The sequence below is a fragment of the Eschrichtius robustus genome, chromosome 6 (genome assembly GCF_028021215.1).
Source record: "Eschrichtius robustus isolate mEscRob2 chromosome 6, mEscRob2.pri, whole genome shotgun sequence".
In the NCBI taxonomy this organism is placed as follows: domain Eukaryota; kingdom Metazoa; phylum Chordata; class Mammalia; order Artiodactyla; family Eschrichtiidae; genus Eschrichtius; species Eschrichtius robustus.
In genome coordinates, this window is record NC_090829.1 from 75094459 (window position 1) to 75113268 (window position 18810).

General features: G+C 38.3%; 1 protein-coding gene across 1 annotated transcript in view; it reads left to right on the forward strand.

The window, feature by feature from the left end:
* Positions 1–8491: 8491 nt before the first annotated feature.
* Positions 8492–18810, forward strand: part of FYTTD1 (forty-two-three domain containing 1) — a 35010-nt gene continuing 24691 nt past the window's right edge. The window contains exons 1-2 of the mRNA XM_068546553.1: positions 8492–8740; positions 13341–13469. Coding sequence (XP_068402654.1) covers positions 8635–8740; positions 13341–13469 — 235 coding nt within the window. The 5' untranslated portion in view covers positions 8492–8634. The remainder of the gene's footprint in view (positions 8741–13340; positions 13470–18810) is intronic.

The window sequence follows — 18810 nt, forward strand, 5'->3', positions numbered from 1 at the left end:
CATGACGCCATTGTGAGTTTGGATTTTATCCTAAGAACAATTAGGAGCAAATCAAGGATATGCAAATCAAGAAGTGATTTGATCAAACCTGCTTAGAAAGCTACTTTTAACAATGTGGAGAGGTATGTACTATGTTGGAGGGAAGGTCAAAAGAATGGATATGAGAAGAGGTTGGAAGTCCCTATAAAGGCCAAGTGTAATGCCAATGAGTGAAGTGAGCCAGTTGTCGGAGAATCGCAGAAACTCTCTGAACTGGAACCCCCATGCCTCATCCAAAAAGGAAAGTCTCATCTTAGCTATAGTTGAATGTTGCCAAATATTCTGATTTTTAAATAAAGCTGGAATCTGCATTTTTAAGTACAATTTCCAATTTTAAAAATATTGGCAACCATTTTTTTTAATGTAAACATTACACGGGCCAAAAAAAAAAAAATTCTGTAGGCTAAATGTGGACTTTGGGTTTGTAAGTCCAGGCCTAAACTTGGGCAGTGGCTGTAGGGAATAAGGAGGTTGGGATTAGAGCCATGGTAAGGCGACAGAATCAGCACTACTCTGTTAGGGAGAGATCTAGGTTAACTCCATAAAAGCTAGTTACTCTGTTAAAAATAATACATGACTTTCAGAAATTTTCAAACTTGAGAAAACTTTTTTTGTGAATTAAAAGTGAAAGAGCCTTTTAATGCAAATTATGATTTCCAATTTCCATTTATATAAAAAATATTCTTATTCAAACTTTCTCATATTTTCCTACCAAAGGGTTATACTTTTTAAGAAAGGGGCAGTGTTAGTTATTGGGATTTCAGTACCTTCTGTTTCTACAAATGTATGAACTTCATTTTTTGGCATATAGTATAATCCCAAATTAATGCCACATGATTTTAACATATATTTACATGAAAGTCAGTCAGCTTTTATCAGGAAATTCTAGAATTAAAATTGTAGTAAAAGTTCTAGAAAACAGGAATTTCCTCATATGTCCAAGACTGGGTTTACACTTTGTTTTTCATTTTTATTTTTTTGGCCACGCTGTGTGGCTTGTGGGGTCTTACTTCCCCGACCAGGGATTGAACCTGGGCCCTCAGCAGTGAAAGCAAGGAGTCCCAACCACTGGACCACTAGGGAATTCCCTACACTTATTTTCTTTAAAGCAGTCAGTTAATAAGCATGACAGTAACCTACACTAGCCATGTGCCCACTCCCCCATCCCATCCCTCTGCTTTCCCTCACCCCAGGTAGCCATATCTTAAATCCCTTGTTTATAATTCCACTGCTTCTCTTTTAATATAGTTTCTTTGCATCTATCCATATTCCTAAAAATTATTTTAAAAATTTTTGTGTTCTAACTTTATAAAAAACGCTATTAAGCTGTATTTATTCTTTGAGGCCTTTTTTTTTTGCTTAATATTACAAAAAGATTTATTTTTATTTATTTATTTATTTTTATTTTTTTATTTTTGGCGGCGTTGGGTCTTCATTGCTGTGCATGGGCTTTCTCTAGTTGCATTGAGCAGGAGCTACTCTTCATTGCAGTGCACAGGCTTCTCATTGCGGTGGCTTCTCTTGTTGCAGAGCACGGGCTCTAGGTGCGCAGGCTTCAGTAGTTGCAGCATGTAGGCTCAACAGTTGCGGTGCACGGGCTGTAGAGTGCAGGCTCAGTAGTTGTGGCACACGGGCTTATTTGCTCCGTGGCATGTGGGATCTTCCCAGACCAGGGATCAAACCCATGTCCCTGCATTGGCAGGCGGATTTTTAACCACTGCGCCACCAGGGAAGTCCCAAAATTTATTTATATTGTGTATCACTATAATTCATTGATTTTGACTGCTATATAATAGTTCATTGTGTGAATACACCAGTTTATTCATGTTGCTTTCCACTGATGAGCATTTGGGTTGTTTCCAGGTTTTTGCTATTGTAAACAGCGCTGCTATGAATATTCTTTTACGTGTCACGTCTTGTACATAAGCAAGGGTTTCTCTTGGGTACATACCTAGAAGCAGAATTGCCAGGTCATAGGGTTATTGTCTGTTCTAGCTTTTGTTTTGAGTGATGGGTTTGTAGGTGCACAATTTTAAAAATAACTAGGGGACTTCCCTGGTGGTCCAGTGGGTAAGACTCCACGCTACCAATGCAAGGGGCCTGGGTTCGATCCCTGGTCGGGGAACTAGATCCCGCATGCATGCCACAACTAAGACCCAGAGCAGCCAAAATAAATAAATAAATATATATTAAAAGTTATAAAAAATTAGTTATGAAACCATAACTAATTATAATCAGTTATTTAAAATAACTAACAAATGAAAATGGGTCATGCTTGGAAAATGATGAGAATATATCATGAACCAAGGATTGTGATTAACCCAATTTTGTGCATCTGGGATCCAAATGCAAAAGGTCAAAAATGCAAGACTATCTAGCATCAGGGTTCAATAGTGTCACATAAACGTAATGGCCTTACTTAGCAACTGCTTGCTGAATTAATATTTTAAAAGTCAAAAAATCTAAAGAACTTTATTGATCTTGATTAATCTGTTTGTTTTCAAGATTTACCAGGATGCAATTTTTATACAAATGGTAGTTGGTCCTAGAGTACCACTGGCAGAAAGCAAATTTCACTCAATAATCATTTATTCAAATAACAGATTTTTAAAGCTCATGACACTTATTTGCCAAAAGTTTGGTTTTAAGAAATAGTCTTCTTGAATATATTCAACAAATATCAATTATAGTCATGAATATTTTCTTTTTATTATATTCACTAAAATTATTCTTAGCAGCATTTTTTAAAATATTAAAAATTTTAACGCTAAGGGATGTCGCCCACTTGCCAAGTCAAAAGCAATTTGAGCATCAAAATGAGTTAATTCATGATATGTCTACATATCTACATTCTTTTCAAAGGTAAGCATGACCCTTACACTCTGCACCCCTTTGCTTTTCAGAAGAGAATATTTGAACATGAAATGAGTCTGTGAATTTCTACGGAAACGTATATGTATATATAAATAAGTATGCAAATAAATAAATAAATAGAAAAAGGAAGGAAGAAAGGGGGCGGGGAGGTAAAGCTCTTTTCACAGTAGAATGTCAGCTTATGAATGTAGAGGAATGATAGTGTTAGAAAATCACTGTTTTGTAGCCACCATCATAATAATTGATTCAGGCAAGAATCATCAATGGACGCTAAAGCCGTCAGTGAAATTTGTTCCGAAACAGAATATTTACACAGTCTCGAACCATCTCCCCAAAGATTACTTATACATTATATATGGGGGGAAAAGTATCTTTACAATGAAGAAATCTGGCAGACATCACCTTAACCAAGTGACTAAAGATCACCAATAAGACAAAATGACATCATGTGCCTTCTGATGTTAAGTACTGAGAATGAGCCAACATCACTTAGGTAGTATCCTTGACAAAAGTGAATAACTCAAATCTAATCATAGGCTGACAATAAGACAAAACCAAATTGAAGGATAAGCTATGCACCAATGCCTTCAATCTTCAAAAATGTAAATATCATAAAAGACTAAGAAAGGCTGACAAACTTTTTATGATGAAAGGAGACAAAAGAGGCAGAACAAAGAAATGCAACATATGAAACTGGACTGGATCCTAGATTGGAAAAAAAAATTGTTACAAAGGATAATTATTTATTAGGATAGTTGGCAAAATTTGAATATGGACTATACATCAGAGAATAGAACTGCATCAATGTTAAATTCCTGAATTTGATCATTTTACCTTTGTTATATAAAAGAATATACTTAGAGGTATATTCTATAGAGTCATGATGTATGCAACTTACTTTCAGATTGTCCAACAGCATGAGGAGCCTAGAATCCTGGCTCTTCAGAGCCTTCCTAGACTACCAATCTATCTATTGCAAGTTGAGGAAACTGAAGATATATATATATTTTTAGTAATTTATTTTATTTATTTATTTTTGGTTGCGATGGGTCTTCATTGCTGCACGCAGGTTTTCTCTAGTTGCGGCGAGCAGGGTCTACTTTTCACTGTGGTGCACGGGCTTCTCTTTGTGGTGGTTTCTCTTGTTGCGGAGCACAGGCTGTAGGTGCGCGGGCTGCAGTAGTTGTGGCATGTGGGCTCAGTAGTTGTGGCTCACGGGTTCTAGAGCGCAGGCTCAGTAGTTGTAGCACACGGGCTTAGTTGCTCTGCAGCATATGGGATCTTCCTGGACCAGGGCTCGAACCCGTGTCCCCTGCATTGGCAGGTGGATTCTTAACCACTACGCCACCAGCGAAGTCCGAAGATATATTTTTTAAAAGAAACAATCTTTACATAACTAGGGGGAAATTGTGTGATTTATGTAAATTTGTGTAGCTTCAGAAAATCCCACAATTAGTCATTCAGTGAATTGACCTAGAACCTTTGGTTGACAGGACCCCTGCCCTGCCCAGAGAAGACAAGGCCTAATAAGGAGTGGGCTAGAGGTCCAACCTCTGAGCCCAGGAAGAATTCCCCTTCAAGTTCCCCTGTCTATCCAAGCAGGTTACCTGCTAGTCAGAGAAAACTGAGGGCCAGGGACCTGGAGACTAGTAATGCCTCCAGCTATGCCTGCTATCCTGTGTGTCATGTCCTTGGCTGTAACACTGTACTGTGTAGCACAGTGTCTTGCCCAGAGTAGGGACTCAAACTCTGTTTGAATACATGAATGAATGAATCCTGAGATTAAAAGGCAGAAGACTAGAACAGCTATAAACACTTAAAACAAAAGAAAAGGGCAACATAAAAGAGAAAGAGGAAGCTGTAGCAAGGTGGCAAGAAAAGCTACCACAGCAGAAAACAGTGGCAAAGGGGGTAATGAGAAGAATTGAGCAGAAAAGAGAAGAAAAACTGTACTGTACATACAAGTAGCTTAAGGGAGTTAGGTATAATAATAATAGTCATACCTAATATATACTATAACCACATATAATACAAATTATACCTAGCTCCCTTATTATTCCAGTGTAATACAAATTACATCAACATATGAATTCTAAAAATACTCTTCTGAAAAGCAAAAGAGCTGATACCAAAATCAGGCACAGACATTACAAGAAAAGGAAATCACACATCAATATCACTCATGAAAATAGAAACAATATCCTTGACAAAATATTAGCAAACCAAATCCAATAATATATAAAAAGGATAATATACCATGACCAAGTAGGTTTATCCTAGAAATGCAAGGGTGGTTCAACATTTGAAAACCAGCCAATATAATTTACCATATTAATAAATTTAAAAAGAAAAACCATTTGGTCATCTCAGATGCAGAAAAAGCATTAGATAAAATTCAACATTCACTCATAACTAAAACTCTCAGCAAACCAGTAGAAGGGAACTTCCTCAACCTGATGAAGGGCATCAACAAAAAAATCTAACATTATACTTAATGGTGAAAGACTGAATGCTTTCCCCCTGGGGCTGGGAACTAGTCAAAGATGTCCACTTTCACCATTCCTGTTTAACATGGTACTGGAGTCCCCAGTCAGTGTAATAAGGCAAGAAAAATAATAAAAGGCATACAGATTTGAAACAATTATGCTGAGTGAAACAATCCAGATACAAAAAAGAGTATATACTATATGATTCCATTTATATAAAATTCTAAAAAATGCAAATTAATCTATAGTGACAGAAAACATCAGTGGTTGCTTACTTAGGTTGAGGTTGGGGGGAGGAATTACACAGGAGCACAGGAAAACTTTTGGGGATGATAATATTTATTATTCTGATTATGGCGGTATTTTCACAGGTATATATTTCACACCTGTATAAACTGCACACTTTAAGTATGTGTCTTTTATTGTCTGTCAATTATATCTCAATAAAGCTGAAAAAAGGGGGGACCTAAAAGATATATCAAACTAATAAAGTTAAGGGTTAAATATATGAGTTGTGCTTACCTTTGAAGAGAATATAGATCTCTATGCACACTGTGAAAAGAGAGCTGGAACATGTTAATAGAAAAGTATGATGTTGTTAAGGTTGCCAGATTTAGCAAATAAAAATATTAGACTCCCAGTTAAATTTTACTTTCAGATAAACAATGAATAATTGTTTAGTATAAATACATCCTAAATATTACATGAGATATTCTGTGGCAAAAAAAAAAAAAATTCCTGTTTTTCTGAAACCTGGGACAAAACTTATACTAAACAATTGTTCATTGTTTATCTGAAATTCATATTTAACTGGTCCTGTATTTTATCTGGCAATCCTAGATGTTGTCTGATCTACATTGTATGAAATCAAGCCTCCAGAAAGGGCAGCTGCTTGAATTCTATGTTTATTTTGACTTAGATGAAGCTGCTGAATTGAAGACAAAGGCTGTCCACTCAGTGTCCAGCACAGTGCCTTATTCACAGTACATGCTCAGAAAACGTTTTTTGCTTTGCAAGCTATGTGAAGATAGGGACGGCATCCATCTTGCTCACCATTTTATCCCCAGGGCCTATTACAATGCCTGGTGCTCAATGAATATAGGATTAAATGAATAGCTGCCTCTCGTGCCCCAGAAAATTGCAGGGTTGACCTTTTAACTCCAGCCCTGTAGCTGACTGGTCAACTTCTTGGACAAGCCCCAGTTCTGATTTCTTGGCTTTTCTCCCTCTTCACTGTTGCTGTGTGTCTCAGGTTGCTCTTTTGCTTTGTATTGTTTTGTGTGTGGCTGACCTATCCTTAACTCCAATGCCTCTTGTTTTCTTGTTTTTCCCTTTGGAATCAGGGTGCTCTGAGACTCTGAGACCCTCAGCCCTTGGAGAAATCTGAAAGTCTGAAATACAACAGCTAGGATTGCTTCATGAAACCTTGGCGCATGTTCCCTCTAGAGCTAAGGAGATTTGGTATGGGGCTTCAGTTTTGGGGAGAAGACCAGGATAAAAGGGAATCTTTATAAATTGATGTGGGAAGGATTTTGCACATTTGGGATTTTTATTATCTGTCCTATACTGCCTGAAGTACAAAATGTATCCGAACTCTAAATGCATTAATTTTCTTCCATAAAATTAAGAACTGAATCCAATGATCCTCCCTGTAGTTTGCTCCTACAAATAAGTAGAGATTGCAGAAGTTATTTCTAGTGAGAGAAGGATAGTATGTAGAAAAGTGCCTTGTGCTTAGAAGATTTTAGAACTGTAAGGAATCTTAGAAATAATTAAGTATAACATATATTTAGTATAACTACTTCTTGTTTTGAAGATGATTATGAGGCCCAGACACTCTCCCAAGTTCACAAGGTGAATGACTGAAGTGAGTGAAACCACTCAATAAAACCTAGGTCTCTCTTGTACTTCTCTACAATTGAGTTCCCTAGTTCTTAGCAGTTGGGAAAGGGGTGGCAGCTGCAGAGTGGAATAGTAATAAAATCAAGCACATTGTGCTAAGAGCATACACGATACTCTCCTTGACATGCTGAATATTGTTCATGGGTCTTTTTGAGTCCAAACCTTCCTCCACCATTTAAGTTTCTTGCATCCCTTTATAGGTGCCTCTTCAGCTGATTCACTCGTCTCACATGGTTGTATTTTTGTCTTGGGGAAAAAAATAAAGTATAGATAAGCTATTGTGGGTTTGAGATACTTCAGGTCACTTGTTCGTTTCTATGCAAAGAGAACTTTTAGGAAGTGCAGAGGGGGGCAGAGATTTCTAAATGAACAGAATACCTGCCCCTAATTTTTTTCTTAGATGCAAATGTCTTAGTTTAAGCTGCTATGAGGATGATATAACCTAAATGCTTCCACACAAGCGCAGTTATCTGGAGCAGAAGGAGGTAAGAAAGAGAGAATATCAGGTTTTGTTAACAGAAAAAAAAGTTACTATGCAGGAATTCATCAAATATTAATAAGTTTTCCCATAGGGATGATTAGAAAGAAAATGAATCCCCCTATCAATTCCCAACGCAAGTGAATTAGAGAAAAATGCAGCCAAATAAGTAGAGGTACTTACCGCTCTCCCGAGGGAAGGTGATGTCTTAATAAGGTACCGTGCAAAATGTTTTGAGAGCGCCGGCTGAGAAGTGGTACAGATACGCGAAACGTTAGCATTTACTTTTATTAGTATGCTGACGCAAGTAGTATCAGTGCAGCCTCTGCTTTGCGTCCGAACGTGTCGCTCCGCGTGCTGGCCGTGGAGAGGGGAGCTGGGGCGCAGTTCTGCAGTCCACGCTCGCAGCCTCTGGGGCTGTTCTGCAGTGGGGGTGTGAAAGGTTCGTGTGTACCAAAGCTTAGGGGGCCTTTCTGTAGCAGGAGCGACTCGAAGGGCACGGAGGAACATGATCTCATTTAAGGCATGTGATTCTGAGGTGTTCAGGGTCCAGCATAATTTGGCCGGAAAGGCTAACTGCTAAACCAGCGGCCCTCGAGAGCGGCCAGAGCAGCGGGTGCAATGTTTCCTCCGGTCCGGTAAGAGGCGCTAGGGGCGAGTCCGGGGCCCGGGGCCACTCTCGCCGGCCGCTCGTCTCTTGGTTCCTCCCCCAGCCCTCCGCCGCGGGTGGGAGAGGGCGCAGCCAGCACGCGTGCGCGCTCCGTCTGTGCGGCTAGTCTGCGTGCGTGAGTGGGAGGCGGCAGGCCTCAGCCCCTGGCCTTCTTCGCTGAGTGTTCCAGCGCGACGTCTCCAGCTATGAACCGGTTTGGTACCCGGTTAATGGGAGCCACCGCGACCCCGCCGCCGCCGCCGCCGAAAGCCCGCAGCAATGAAAACCTGGACAAAATTGATATGTCTTTGGGTGAGGAGCCGAGTCGCACCGAGTTGGGGTGGGAGGAGGTGTGGGTGGAACCAAGTACCGCGGTTTGTGGGGGAAGGGGTGGTTGGCCGCAGTTGTCGATGGAGTTTTCTTACGGGTGGGCGGAACCAAGCGGGGGCCGGTGGGGACGGCGGAGCGCTTTCTGGCGTCAGGATCGAGCCCGGGGGCCTCGGGCGTCCCCTCGGCGGGGCTGTGTCTGAGGGGACGGGGGGCGCTTCGGGCCGGGAGGTTGGGAAGGCAGAGGAGTGCCGAACCTGTTTCCGCCCCCCCCCCAAAGGGGAGCCGCCACTCGCGGGTGACCCCGGCTCTTTGTGAAGAAAACTCCGCGGGTTTCACCTCAGGCTTGTGCGCGGTGGGCGTTATCGGGGGGCGAGGGCAAGGGTCGGACGGAGCCGTCCTTTCTGAGGAAGCTCTTCGAGAGCCCAGCGGGTTCGGTTAAATCCGTGGTTCCCGAGAAGGGCTGGTTGGGCGTTTTATGCGCCCGGGCCTGCGCCTGGCGCCGCACAGAAGCGTCAAGACGCCCCGAGAGTTGGCCATTTCTGACGGGCCCTAGACGGCCGGGCCACCGCGGGGCCGGGGCGCTTGACAGAAAGAAAAGATAGGAAGGACTTTGTGGGATGGTGGTGTATTAGGCGGTGCCTAGAAAAGCACATTCTCCTCATCCAGTCCTTCAAGCTAGCGATTAGAAAAAAACGAAGCGAAAACCGAAGGAGGGTTTACGTGGGTTGATGGGAAGCCAAGTAAAGCATAGGATCTAAGAGAGTGGGGTGGTTTGGTGACGATTAGGTAAAAAGCAGGGAGATTGGCGATTCAATTAAAAATTCAGACCTAACACCACTGAGGCACTAGTCTCTGTGTTTGGCTTGGTTGGTTTAAAAGTAATAACGTTTTTGTCGGGATTCAGGTTTTGGTATTAAATGTGGTTAGCTCTGCCTGAGGCCTACAATTTTTCGGATATTTGAAAAGTACCCGACTAGGGGATACAGAGGTGTAACTTTTCCGAGGACGATATTTTTCTTTTTTGTTGTGGTTTTTCTGCAAAGTTCGTAGTCAAAAGTCAAGAACTCTTGGTTTCTGTGTTTGTCTTAAGTTAGAACCCAAGATGTGAATTAAGCAGATCATCAGAAATCATAGGTTTGGCCTCAAGTCTTGCCTTACTGCTAGTCAGTAGTGACCTCTAAAGAAATGAGAAGTCTTTTGAATTAAAGCCAAGAAAAAATATAATAACGAATGTTTATTGAGTGCTTACTACTCGCCAAGCACTGGACTAAGCATTTTATATGTGTTAAATTATCCCGATAATAATCCTATGAGGTACTTACTCCTAATGATAAAGAGCATGCATGGAATCCCGAATCCCAGACTGTCTCAGTTCCAATCCTGCTTCTGCCACTTATGAGCCATTTGATCTTGGGCAAATTGCTTCTCAGTACCTCATCTGTAAAAAGGTGAGACACTACCTCAGACGGTTGCTGTAAGTATTAAATAAGTCAATAGGCATATGTAAACTGCTCAGAACAGTACCTGGTACACAGTAAGCACCATATTTACATATATACACGCACATACTGTATAAGCCGTTGTTGTTATTCCCATTTTACAAAACCTGAGGCATAGAGAAATTAAATAACTTGCCCACAGTCATACCGCAAGTAAGTGATGGAGTCAGGATTTCAGTCTGGTTCTAGAGCACCAAGCTCTAGATGTAGGAAGTGTTAACCATGTAGTGTCGTAAGCATTACATTTCTTAAGTTTCTAAGTTTTTTGTATGTATTTTGTTCAGTGATTAGGATGTTCAAATGAAGAAAACTGAGGGATAATTCTCTTTGAAGATAGAAATGAAGTGCAGTGGATAGCTAAAAGAGAGATTGGTCTCTCTTCTCCCTTACGAACCATACAGCATTCTGTCAGGTGCCCTTATTTTTTTTAGATGCCTTGTTTTGTTTTAGTGAGAATTTTACAGAGATGTGATGAAGAGATAGGTATTTTAGGCAATTATTATGCTTTGTGAATATCCCATTTTATCCAGTGTGCATAGGTTTTAGAATCTAATTTTTTGTTTTGTTTTTAATTGTGGTTCTATCAAGTTTATGTGAATATTCATATGGAATTATCTACCAAGGTTACCAATAGCTGGCCTCATTGTGGCTCAATTTCTTAATTTTTTTAAAAAAAACTTTCTTTCTTTGGCTGTGCCAGGTCTTAGTTGCGGCACGTGGGGTCTTCGTTGCTGTGTGCCAGATCTTTAGTTGCAGCATGCGGGAATCTTTTAGTTGCGGCATGCGGGCTCTTAGTTGCGGCGTGAAGGATCTAGTTCCCTGACCAAGGATGGAGCCTGGGTTCCCTGCATTGGGAATGCAGTCTTAACCGCTGGACCACCAGGGAAGTCCCTCAGTATCTTAGTTTGAAAATGGGTATTATAATAGTTATTTCATAGAATTATTGTGAGAATTGAATGAATACATGTTTTCAGAACAATCCTATTAGTACTCAGTTACTACTATTACTGTTATTGTTATCACATGTATACCCCTAGTTTTTTATAAAAGTAGTTCATAATGGATTTTTTCTTAAATTTCTGATACCCTGTCTTCTCCTCGATTAGGAGAAAGCCATTATCTTCTTTTAGATTGCAAGAATCCTCTCTGTCATGGTAGCTCCATTTAACTGAGGATTTAGATAATAAAATGTTTAAATAGAAAACATAATTTTATGTTTGATATGCTTTGCTACGTTTAATTTTTAGTTATGTTTATACTCTATAACGCTCTGTTTTTAAATCAGCCTGGTTAGTCAAAATTATACTCTGCCTTTTTTTATTTTGTGGTTCCCCAGACCAAGTTCATTTTTGGGGCGTACTCTAATGGCTTTGAGATCTCAGACTTCTGGTGAAGAATAAGTAGCACCCTGTTAGAGGAAAGTAGTATTTCAAAAGTGGTGTCTAACTATTCCCTTTCTGCTTACTGAGAATTTAACATGTTCATGGCTCTGATATTTGTGAAATCTTTGTATTTTGTAAAAAAATGTTTTTGAGTGTCTAACTTTGATGAACTTTTTTGTAGCTGAGGGATGGATCTCAAGGTAACAAACTACTTTGAAGGGATTTGAATTATTTTCTATGAATATTTTAAATGTAGTTTAGAGTCTTAGAGATTCGAGATTGGTGCACTGCAACGAAGAGTAGCCCCCACTTGCAGCAACTAGAGAAAGCCCGCAAGCAGCCACAAAGACTCACTGCAGACAAATAAATAAATAAATAAATAAATAAATTTTTAAAAAGATTAGAGGTTAGCGAGGTAGAGTAGTAATATATAAGAAAGGATCCTGTAATCTATATTTCCTTCTTTGACTTCAGAAAAGACTAGTTATATTGATATAGTTGTTAGATTATTTGTATTTAGAGTAGTTTGGAAAAAAAACAGCTGAGGTTAGTTTTTGTTAATTTTATTAAGAAGTTGTTGACGTTCAATTTATTTGGTTTATTTACTGTATTTTCAATCAGCAAAATTAATATTGGAGTTGGAACTTTGGAGAAAGTGTTTGGATATTCTTAAATGAGTATTTTTTGTCTTCTAGTAATCTCCTTTAAACAGATGTAAATAGGGATCTGGAGTACATTTAGTTTTCTGATCTTCACATTGTTCTGTTGTGGTATTAGAGCAATGTGATGTTTGTGAATTACCTTGGGATGGTCTGGAAGTGTTTGGGGAAATGATGAGACTTAGAGAGAACAGTGTAGAGGGAATTCCCTGGTGGTCCAGTGGTTAGGACTCCACGCTTCCACTGCAGAGGGCACGGGTTCGATCCCTGGTCATCGGGGAACTAAGATCCTACAGTCCTGCGTGCCACGCAGCACGGCCAAAAAAAAGAGAGAGAGAGAGAGAACAGTGTAGAAAGAAAAATAAGGTAACACTGAATTGCTTTGCTAAATGAGCAAAGAACCAACAGTATTTTCTTTTTGTACTATACCTTTATTATGGTACTTGTTTAATTTTTTGTTTACTATTTACATGTCTGTTTCCATCATTAATTTTAAACTTACTGAGAATAGGGATCATATTTTACTTTTGTTTGTTTCTGTTACAGCACAGCCTACCACATATATTCATTGCATATAGTATATACTCAATAAATATTTGCTGAATTGAGGTGAACTTAGAAATTTAGTCTTTGAATGATTTATTTTTTGACTGCCAATGGTTTTATTGAAAGGTGGTCATCTTTAAAAACTGGAGACTTATGTGATTATGGAAAGTAAGTATGAGTAATTTTTGTAAACAGGTTTTTGCTTATTTATATTTATTAGGGAAAGAAATACTGTGAATAACAGAAATCTTCATTAGTTGGTAGCTCTGCTTTGGGCTATTGACTTGAACTTTTCCTACAAAACCATTGTTCATTGCTCCAAATATATTGGCTGATTTGAGCTTTTATGTTCATATCATTATTATCCTCTTATCAAAGTGCTTTCAAAGTAGAAAAGAAGTTAGGGACGTAGGAAATCTATCAACTAGAAAATGAGACTGAGTAATTGAGTCATTAAGTTAAAATGAAGGTAATCATCACATTTCGTCTATCACAGATGATATCATCAAATTGAATCGAAAGGAAGGAAAGAAACAGAATATCCCAAGACTAAATAGAAGACTCCAGCAAAGTGGTGCCCGGCAATTCAGGATGAGAGTAAGATGGGGAATTCAACAGAATTCTGGTAAGTTTTGCAAGTAAGCTTTAATAAAGACCCGTTATTTGTGGGTTCATAGTATACTACCTTTGATACATACCTAAAGCGTGGAGGAAGTATATCAGTACCCTTTGTGATTTGTATTTTTCCTTCTCTCAGGGTTTTGTTTAATCTTACAATCTGGTAAAAGTTCAGGTTTCCTTAAATAGGTGATAACACTATTTCTTAAAGACATTAAGTCATTTTAAAGTAACCTCAGTATATAAAGTCTTTATTATGTTTAGGACTATAGATTTATAAAGGATCTTACATATCATGAAGTCTTAATCTCCTTCACAGTTAGAGGTTTGTCTGATGGATGACTATGTAACTCCAGCTTAAATATATTCAGTGAAAGAGCATACCACCTCACAACATAACTTATTCCATTACTGGAGACAGCACTGTTCACTAGAAAATTCTCTTAATTTGAATTAAATCATGCCTTCCTGTTAATTCTATAGAGTTATAGGAAACAGGTTTCTATATGAAAACCTTTTATAAATATGTGGAGACTACTATTCTGCATAGAAAATGACTTCTATATTATTTATCTTATCATCCAGGACCTTTAGGATTTGTTAAATCCTCCAGAGGTAACACAGAATTGAATGCTTTAGATATGGTCTAATGATCTTGGAACTCTACATATACAGTTATTTTTGGTAATCTAGAAGCTTATTTATTTACAACATTTTGTTCCAAAATGGACTTAAGGCAGTAACTGAATACTATTAATTATATGTGACTCATTACCTTTTTTAGCAGTTACATCAGCATTTTAGAATAAACATTTGTTCAGATTTTTAAAACTCTAGATCTTTTTTACATATGTGAAAAAATGTTTGATAAACTAATTCCTAAGTTGATTTTTATCCTATATGTTAAAAAACGTAGAAAATAATCTCCGATAGGTTGAACATAATTAATCCTATGTTTAACAGCTAATATGCCAGCATATCCTCAACATATGCCTGTAACTAAGATTAGACCCTGCAGAAGAATTTATTCTTCCCTAGTAATTTCTTGGATAGCTGAACCCAAGTAAGTAAATCTTGTAATAGGTATTTAGCTATAGAAAATTAATATTTAATTCCAGTGATTTATATTTAAAGGTTTCTTATAAATGTTACTCAACATACCATATTTTATATATGATTTGTTTTAGAATAATTTTAGAGTTCACAGAAGCCAGAAATATATTTATTTATGCTAATCGTTTGTTAAATACCTGATAAATGCTCTGAACTGACCAGGTTGTCAGGGTATGTAAAGGTGCACTCTTTTACTTCAAGGAATTTCTAGTAACAGAGATAAGGTAGAAAACATAGAGTTGAGAAATACCATAAGAGAAATTCTGATTGTACTACAGGATTTTAGATAGGGATTTTGTCCTAAGAAAATTGGTGGTGATTTAATGGATAAGGTGAAATAGGATCTGATTCATGAAGGATCAGGAAAGCTTTCCTTTTACAGGGGTTATAATCTGAGCCTTGAGCTAAATGATACCCAGCGGCAGCTTAGGATCTTCTGAGATTGAAATTGCGCTTGTATGTTCTCCACTTACATCTGTCAGGGCCTAAAATAGAAGAGCTGCTGCTGTCACTGAATGTTCAGAGAGGTATGGGATTTTCTTAAGCTCTAATTGGTTTGGAAAAGTTCAGATTTCCACGTTATAATGTCAGTGAAGATGTTAGCTTGAGGTAAGGGAATAAGTAGCACAGAGAGCCCTTAACAAATACTCAATTATTTATTTATTTATTTTAAAAAATTATTTATTTATTTATTTGGCTGCTCCGGTTCTTAGTTGCGGCACGCGGGATCTTCTTTGCCACGATCTTTAGTCGTGGCATGCGGGCTTGTAGTTGTGGCATGCGAGATCTAGTTTCCCTGACCAGGAGTCGAACCCAGGCCCCCTGCATTGGGAGTGTAGAGTTTTAACTGCTGGACCACCAGAGGAGTCCCTCAATAATTTATTTTTGACGGCTGAACAAATAAGTGAATAAAGTCTTCCTAATTCTGTACCTGAAATATAATTTAGTCATTCAATACATACTTGTACAAACAACCTAAATGTCTTTCAGGGATGGAATACTATACAACAGCAGTTCTCAAAGTGCTGTCCAGAGATCCTGGGGAATCCCCAAGACTCAAGGGGTTCACATGGTCAAAACTATTTTTATAATAATACTAAGACATTGTGTTTTCAGTCTTATTCTCTCATGAATGTACAGTGGACTTTCCAAAGTCTACACGACATGTGATAAATAAAACAGAGTGGAAGCAGAAGCAGAAATGAGAATCTAGCTATCTCTTATTAAGCCACACACTAAAGAGATTTGCAAAAATGCAAATCAATGCTACTCTTCCTATTAGATATTTTTGTTTGTTTAGGAATACAGTAGTTATTTTTCATTAAAAATGTTATTTGCCCTACATGTTGTGAGTTTATTGTTGTTTTAATAAAATAACAAATAGTTTTTAAATGTCTTAGTTTTCATTTGTAGTGTGGTAAATAGCAGTAAACATAAACCCTATATATCAGAAATACCAGAAACACAAACTCTTTGGGGTCCTCATTAATTTTTAAGAGTATAAAGAGGTCCTGAGACCAAAAAGTTTGAGAATGCTATTTCTTTTTGAGGTAGAAGAGACAGAGAAATAGTTGTATGCTGCTTTGAAAGGAGCCAGTAATATGATTGCATACACTCTGTGATATGATATTTCCCAGAAAATCCCTCAAATCTTCGTGTAAGTGATCAGACTACAGAAATTATTTAGGCAGCTTGATGTGTGTGTGAAAGAAATTCATGAAGGGATTGGGCTAACGATTCAAAGGAAAGATGAAAATTCCTGTGTCTAGTTTTAGTTGTTCTCAACATTGGTTGCATCTGTGGAGCTTTATAAATTAGACTGATGCTCTGGCTGCACTCCATTGCTACTGAACCAGAATCTGCAGAAGTAGGGCCTGGGTTTTTTTGTTTTTTTTTTTTTAAGCTCCATATGTCCTTCTGATACATGGCTAGTAGTGTTAAACTGCTGCTCTAGTGGAGCTGAAAATGTGAAAGGACCTTCATAGAGGTAGTAGTTGAAGTAATGAGAATGAAGGTACTCTAGAAAGACGAGAACTTTCTAAAGGGGCTATATGGATGAAAACCAAGAAAAGACTATTGCAAGAAACATGACAATGACAAGGTGAAAAATACAACCATTGCTAAAACTGAGATAGAGCTAGTGAAGTTTGTTCAAAGATAGAAAAGGAGGAAGGAGGAAGGGATGATCTAGGCTTGTTAGAAGGTAGAGGATAAGAAGCCACTGGAAAGAAAGAAAGAAAGATGGTAGAACGGGTGATGAGTATGGGAACAATGACTATAACAGTCAGAAATAGAAGGCACCCAGGAATAGAATTCTATCCCATACTTGTCTCCTTTTATTCTTGTTTTTTTTTTTTAATTTTATTGAAGTATAGTTGATTTACAATGTTGTGTTAATTGCTTCTGTACAGCAAAGTGACTCAGTTATAGATGTATAAATTCTTTTTCATATTCTTTCCATTATGGTTTATTATAAGATATTGAATATAGTTCCCTGTGCTATACAGTAGGACCTTGTTGTTTATCCATCCTATATGTATATACTAGTTTGTATCTGCTAATCCCAAACTCCCAATCCTTCCCTCTCCCTCCCCTTTTATTCTTGCTAATGAGATTTTCTCATGAGTCTTTCTCATCTACGCCTCAAACTTTGGTATAATAATGGATTCCTCCTCTCTTTAAACTTTCTCTTTGTTCTACTAATTCATTCATTCTTTTGGAATACGTTCAAATTTCTTTGTTCCTTTCCCAGTCCCTTATCATGTTGTGTTTGAGTGTTGCCATAGCATCTGAAATGGTTTCACTGCCTTCTCTCTCTTTTTTCCATTCAGTATAAGATACTGCTTCTAGACTGATATAATCTGATCATGAATTCGGTGACCCCCCCCCCAGTTCCCTTTCAAGTATAGTCTTTTTTTTTTTTTCATCTTTATTGGCGTATAATTGGTTTACAATGGTGTGTTAGTTTCTGCTTTATAACAAAGTGAATCAGCTATGCATATACATATATCCCCATATCTCTTCCCTCTTGCATCTCCCTCCCTCCCACCCTCCCTATCCCACCCCTTTACGTGGTCACAAAGCACCGAGCTGATCTCCCTGTGCTATGCGGCTGCTTCCCACTAGCTATCGGTTTTACATTTGGTAGTGTATATATGTCCATGCCACTCTCTCACTTTGTCCCAGCTTAACCTTCCCCCTCCCCGTGACCTCAAGTCCATTCTCTAGTAGGTCTGTGTCATTCCCATCCTGCCCCTAGGTTCTTCATGACCATTTTTTTTTTAGAGTCCATATATATGTGTTAGCATACAGTATTTGTTTTTCTCTTTCTGACTTACTTCACTCTGTATGACAGACTCTAGGTCCATCCACCTCACTACAAATAACTCAGTTTCGTTTCTTTTTATGGCTGAGTAATATTCCATTGTATACATGTGCCATATCTTCTTTATCCATTCATCTGTTGATGGACACTTAGGTTGCTTCCATGTCCTGGCTATTGTAAATAGAGCTGCAATGAACATTGTGGTACATGACTCTTTTTGAATTATGGTTTTTTCAGAGTATATGCCCAGTAGTGGGATTGCTGGGTCATATGGTAGTTCTATTTTTAGTTTTTTAAGGAACGTCCATACTGTTCTCCATAGTGGCTCTATCAATTTACATTCCCACCAACAGTGCAAGAGGGGTCCCTTTTCTCCACACCCTCTCCAGCATTTATTGTTTGTAGATTTTTTTGATGATAGCCATTCTGACTGGTGTGAGGTGATACCTCGTTGTAGTTTTCCATTCACTTCTTATCCTTTTCTCTAGACTGTCTCTCAAATCACTGTGGTTGCCCATGTCTTTGTACTTGTCACTTTATGCCTCTCTCCCTATTCACATCTTGCCTGTTTTGTAATACCTAGCTCAGAGCCTGCTTTTTCTGTCATAACTGTGTTTTTCTCTTTGGAAATGTACCATAGATTATATTCTGCCTTTTATTATTCTTTAATTTTTATATATAACAGTTTGGAAAATGTTCAATTTTTCGAGCCACACAAACTTGCACTTAGATCATGGCTCTGCCATTTTCTAACTGTGCCCTCTGGGTAGTCACTGTTCTTTGCCTCACTTTGCTCACTTGCAAAATTGAGATGTTAGCATCAATTTCATCAAGTGCTCATTTAAATTAAGGTACTCAGAACAGTGCCTAGCACAGTGGTAGCTGCTTCATTATTTAGTACAAATAAAAA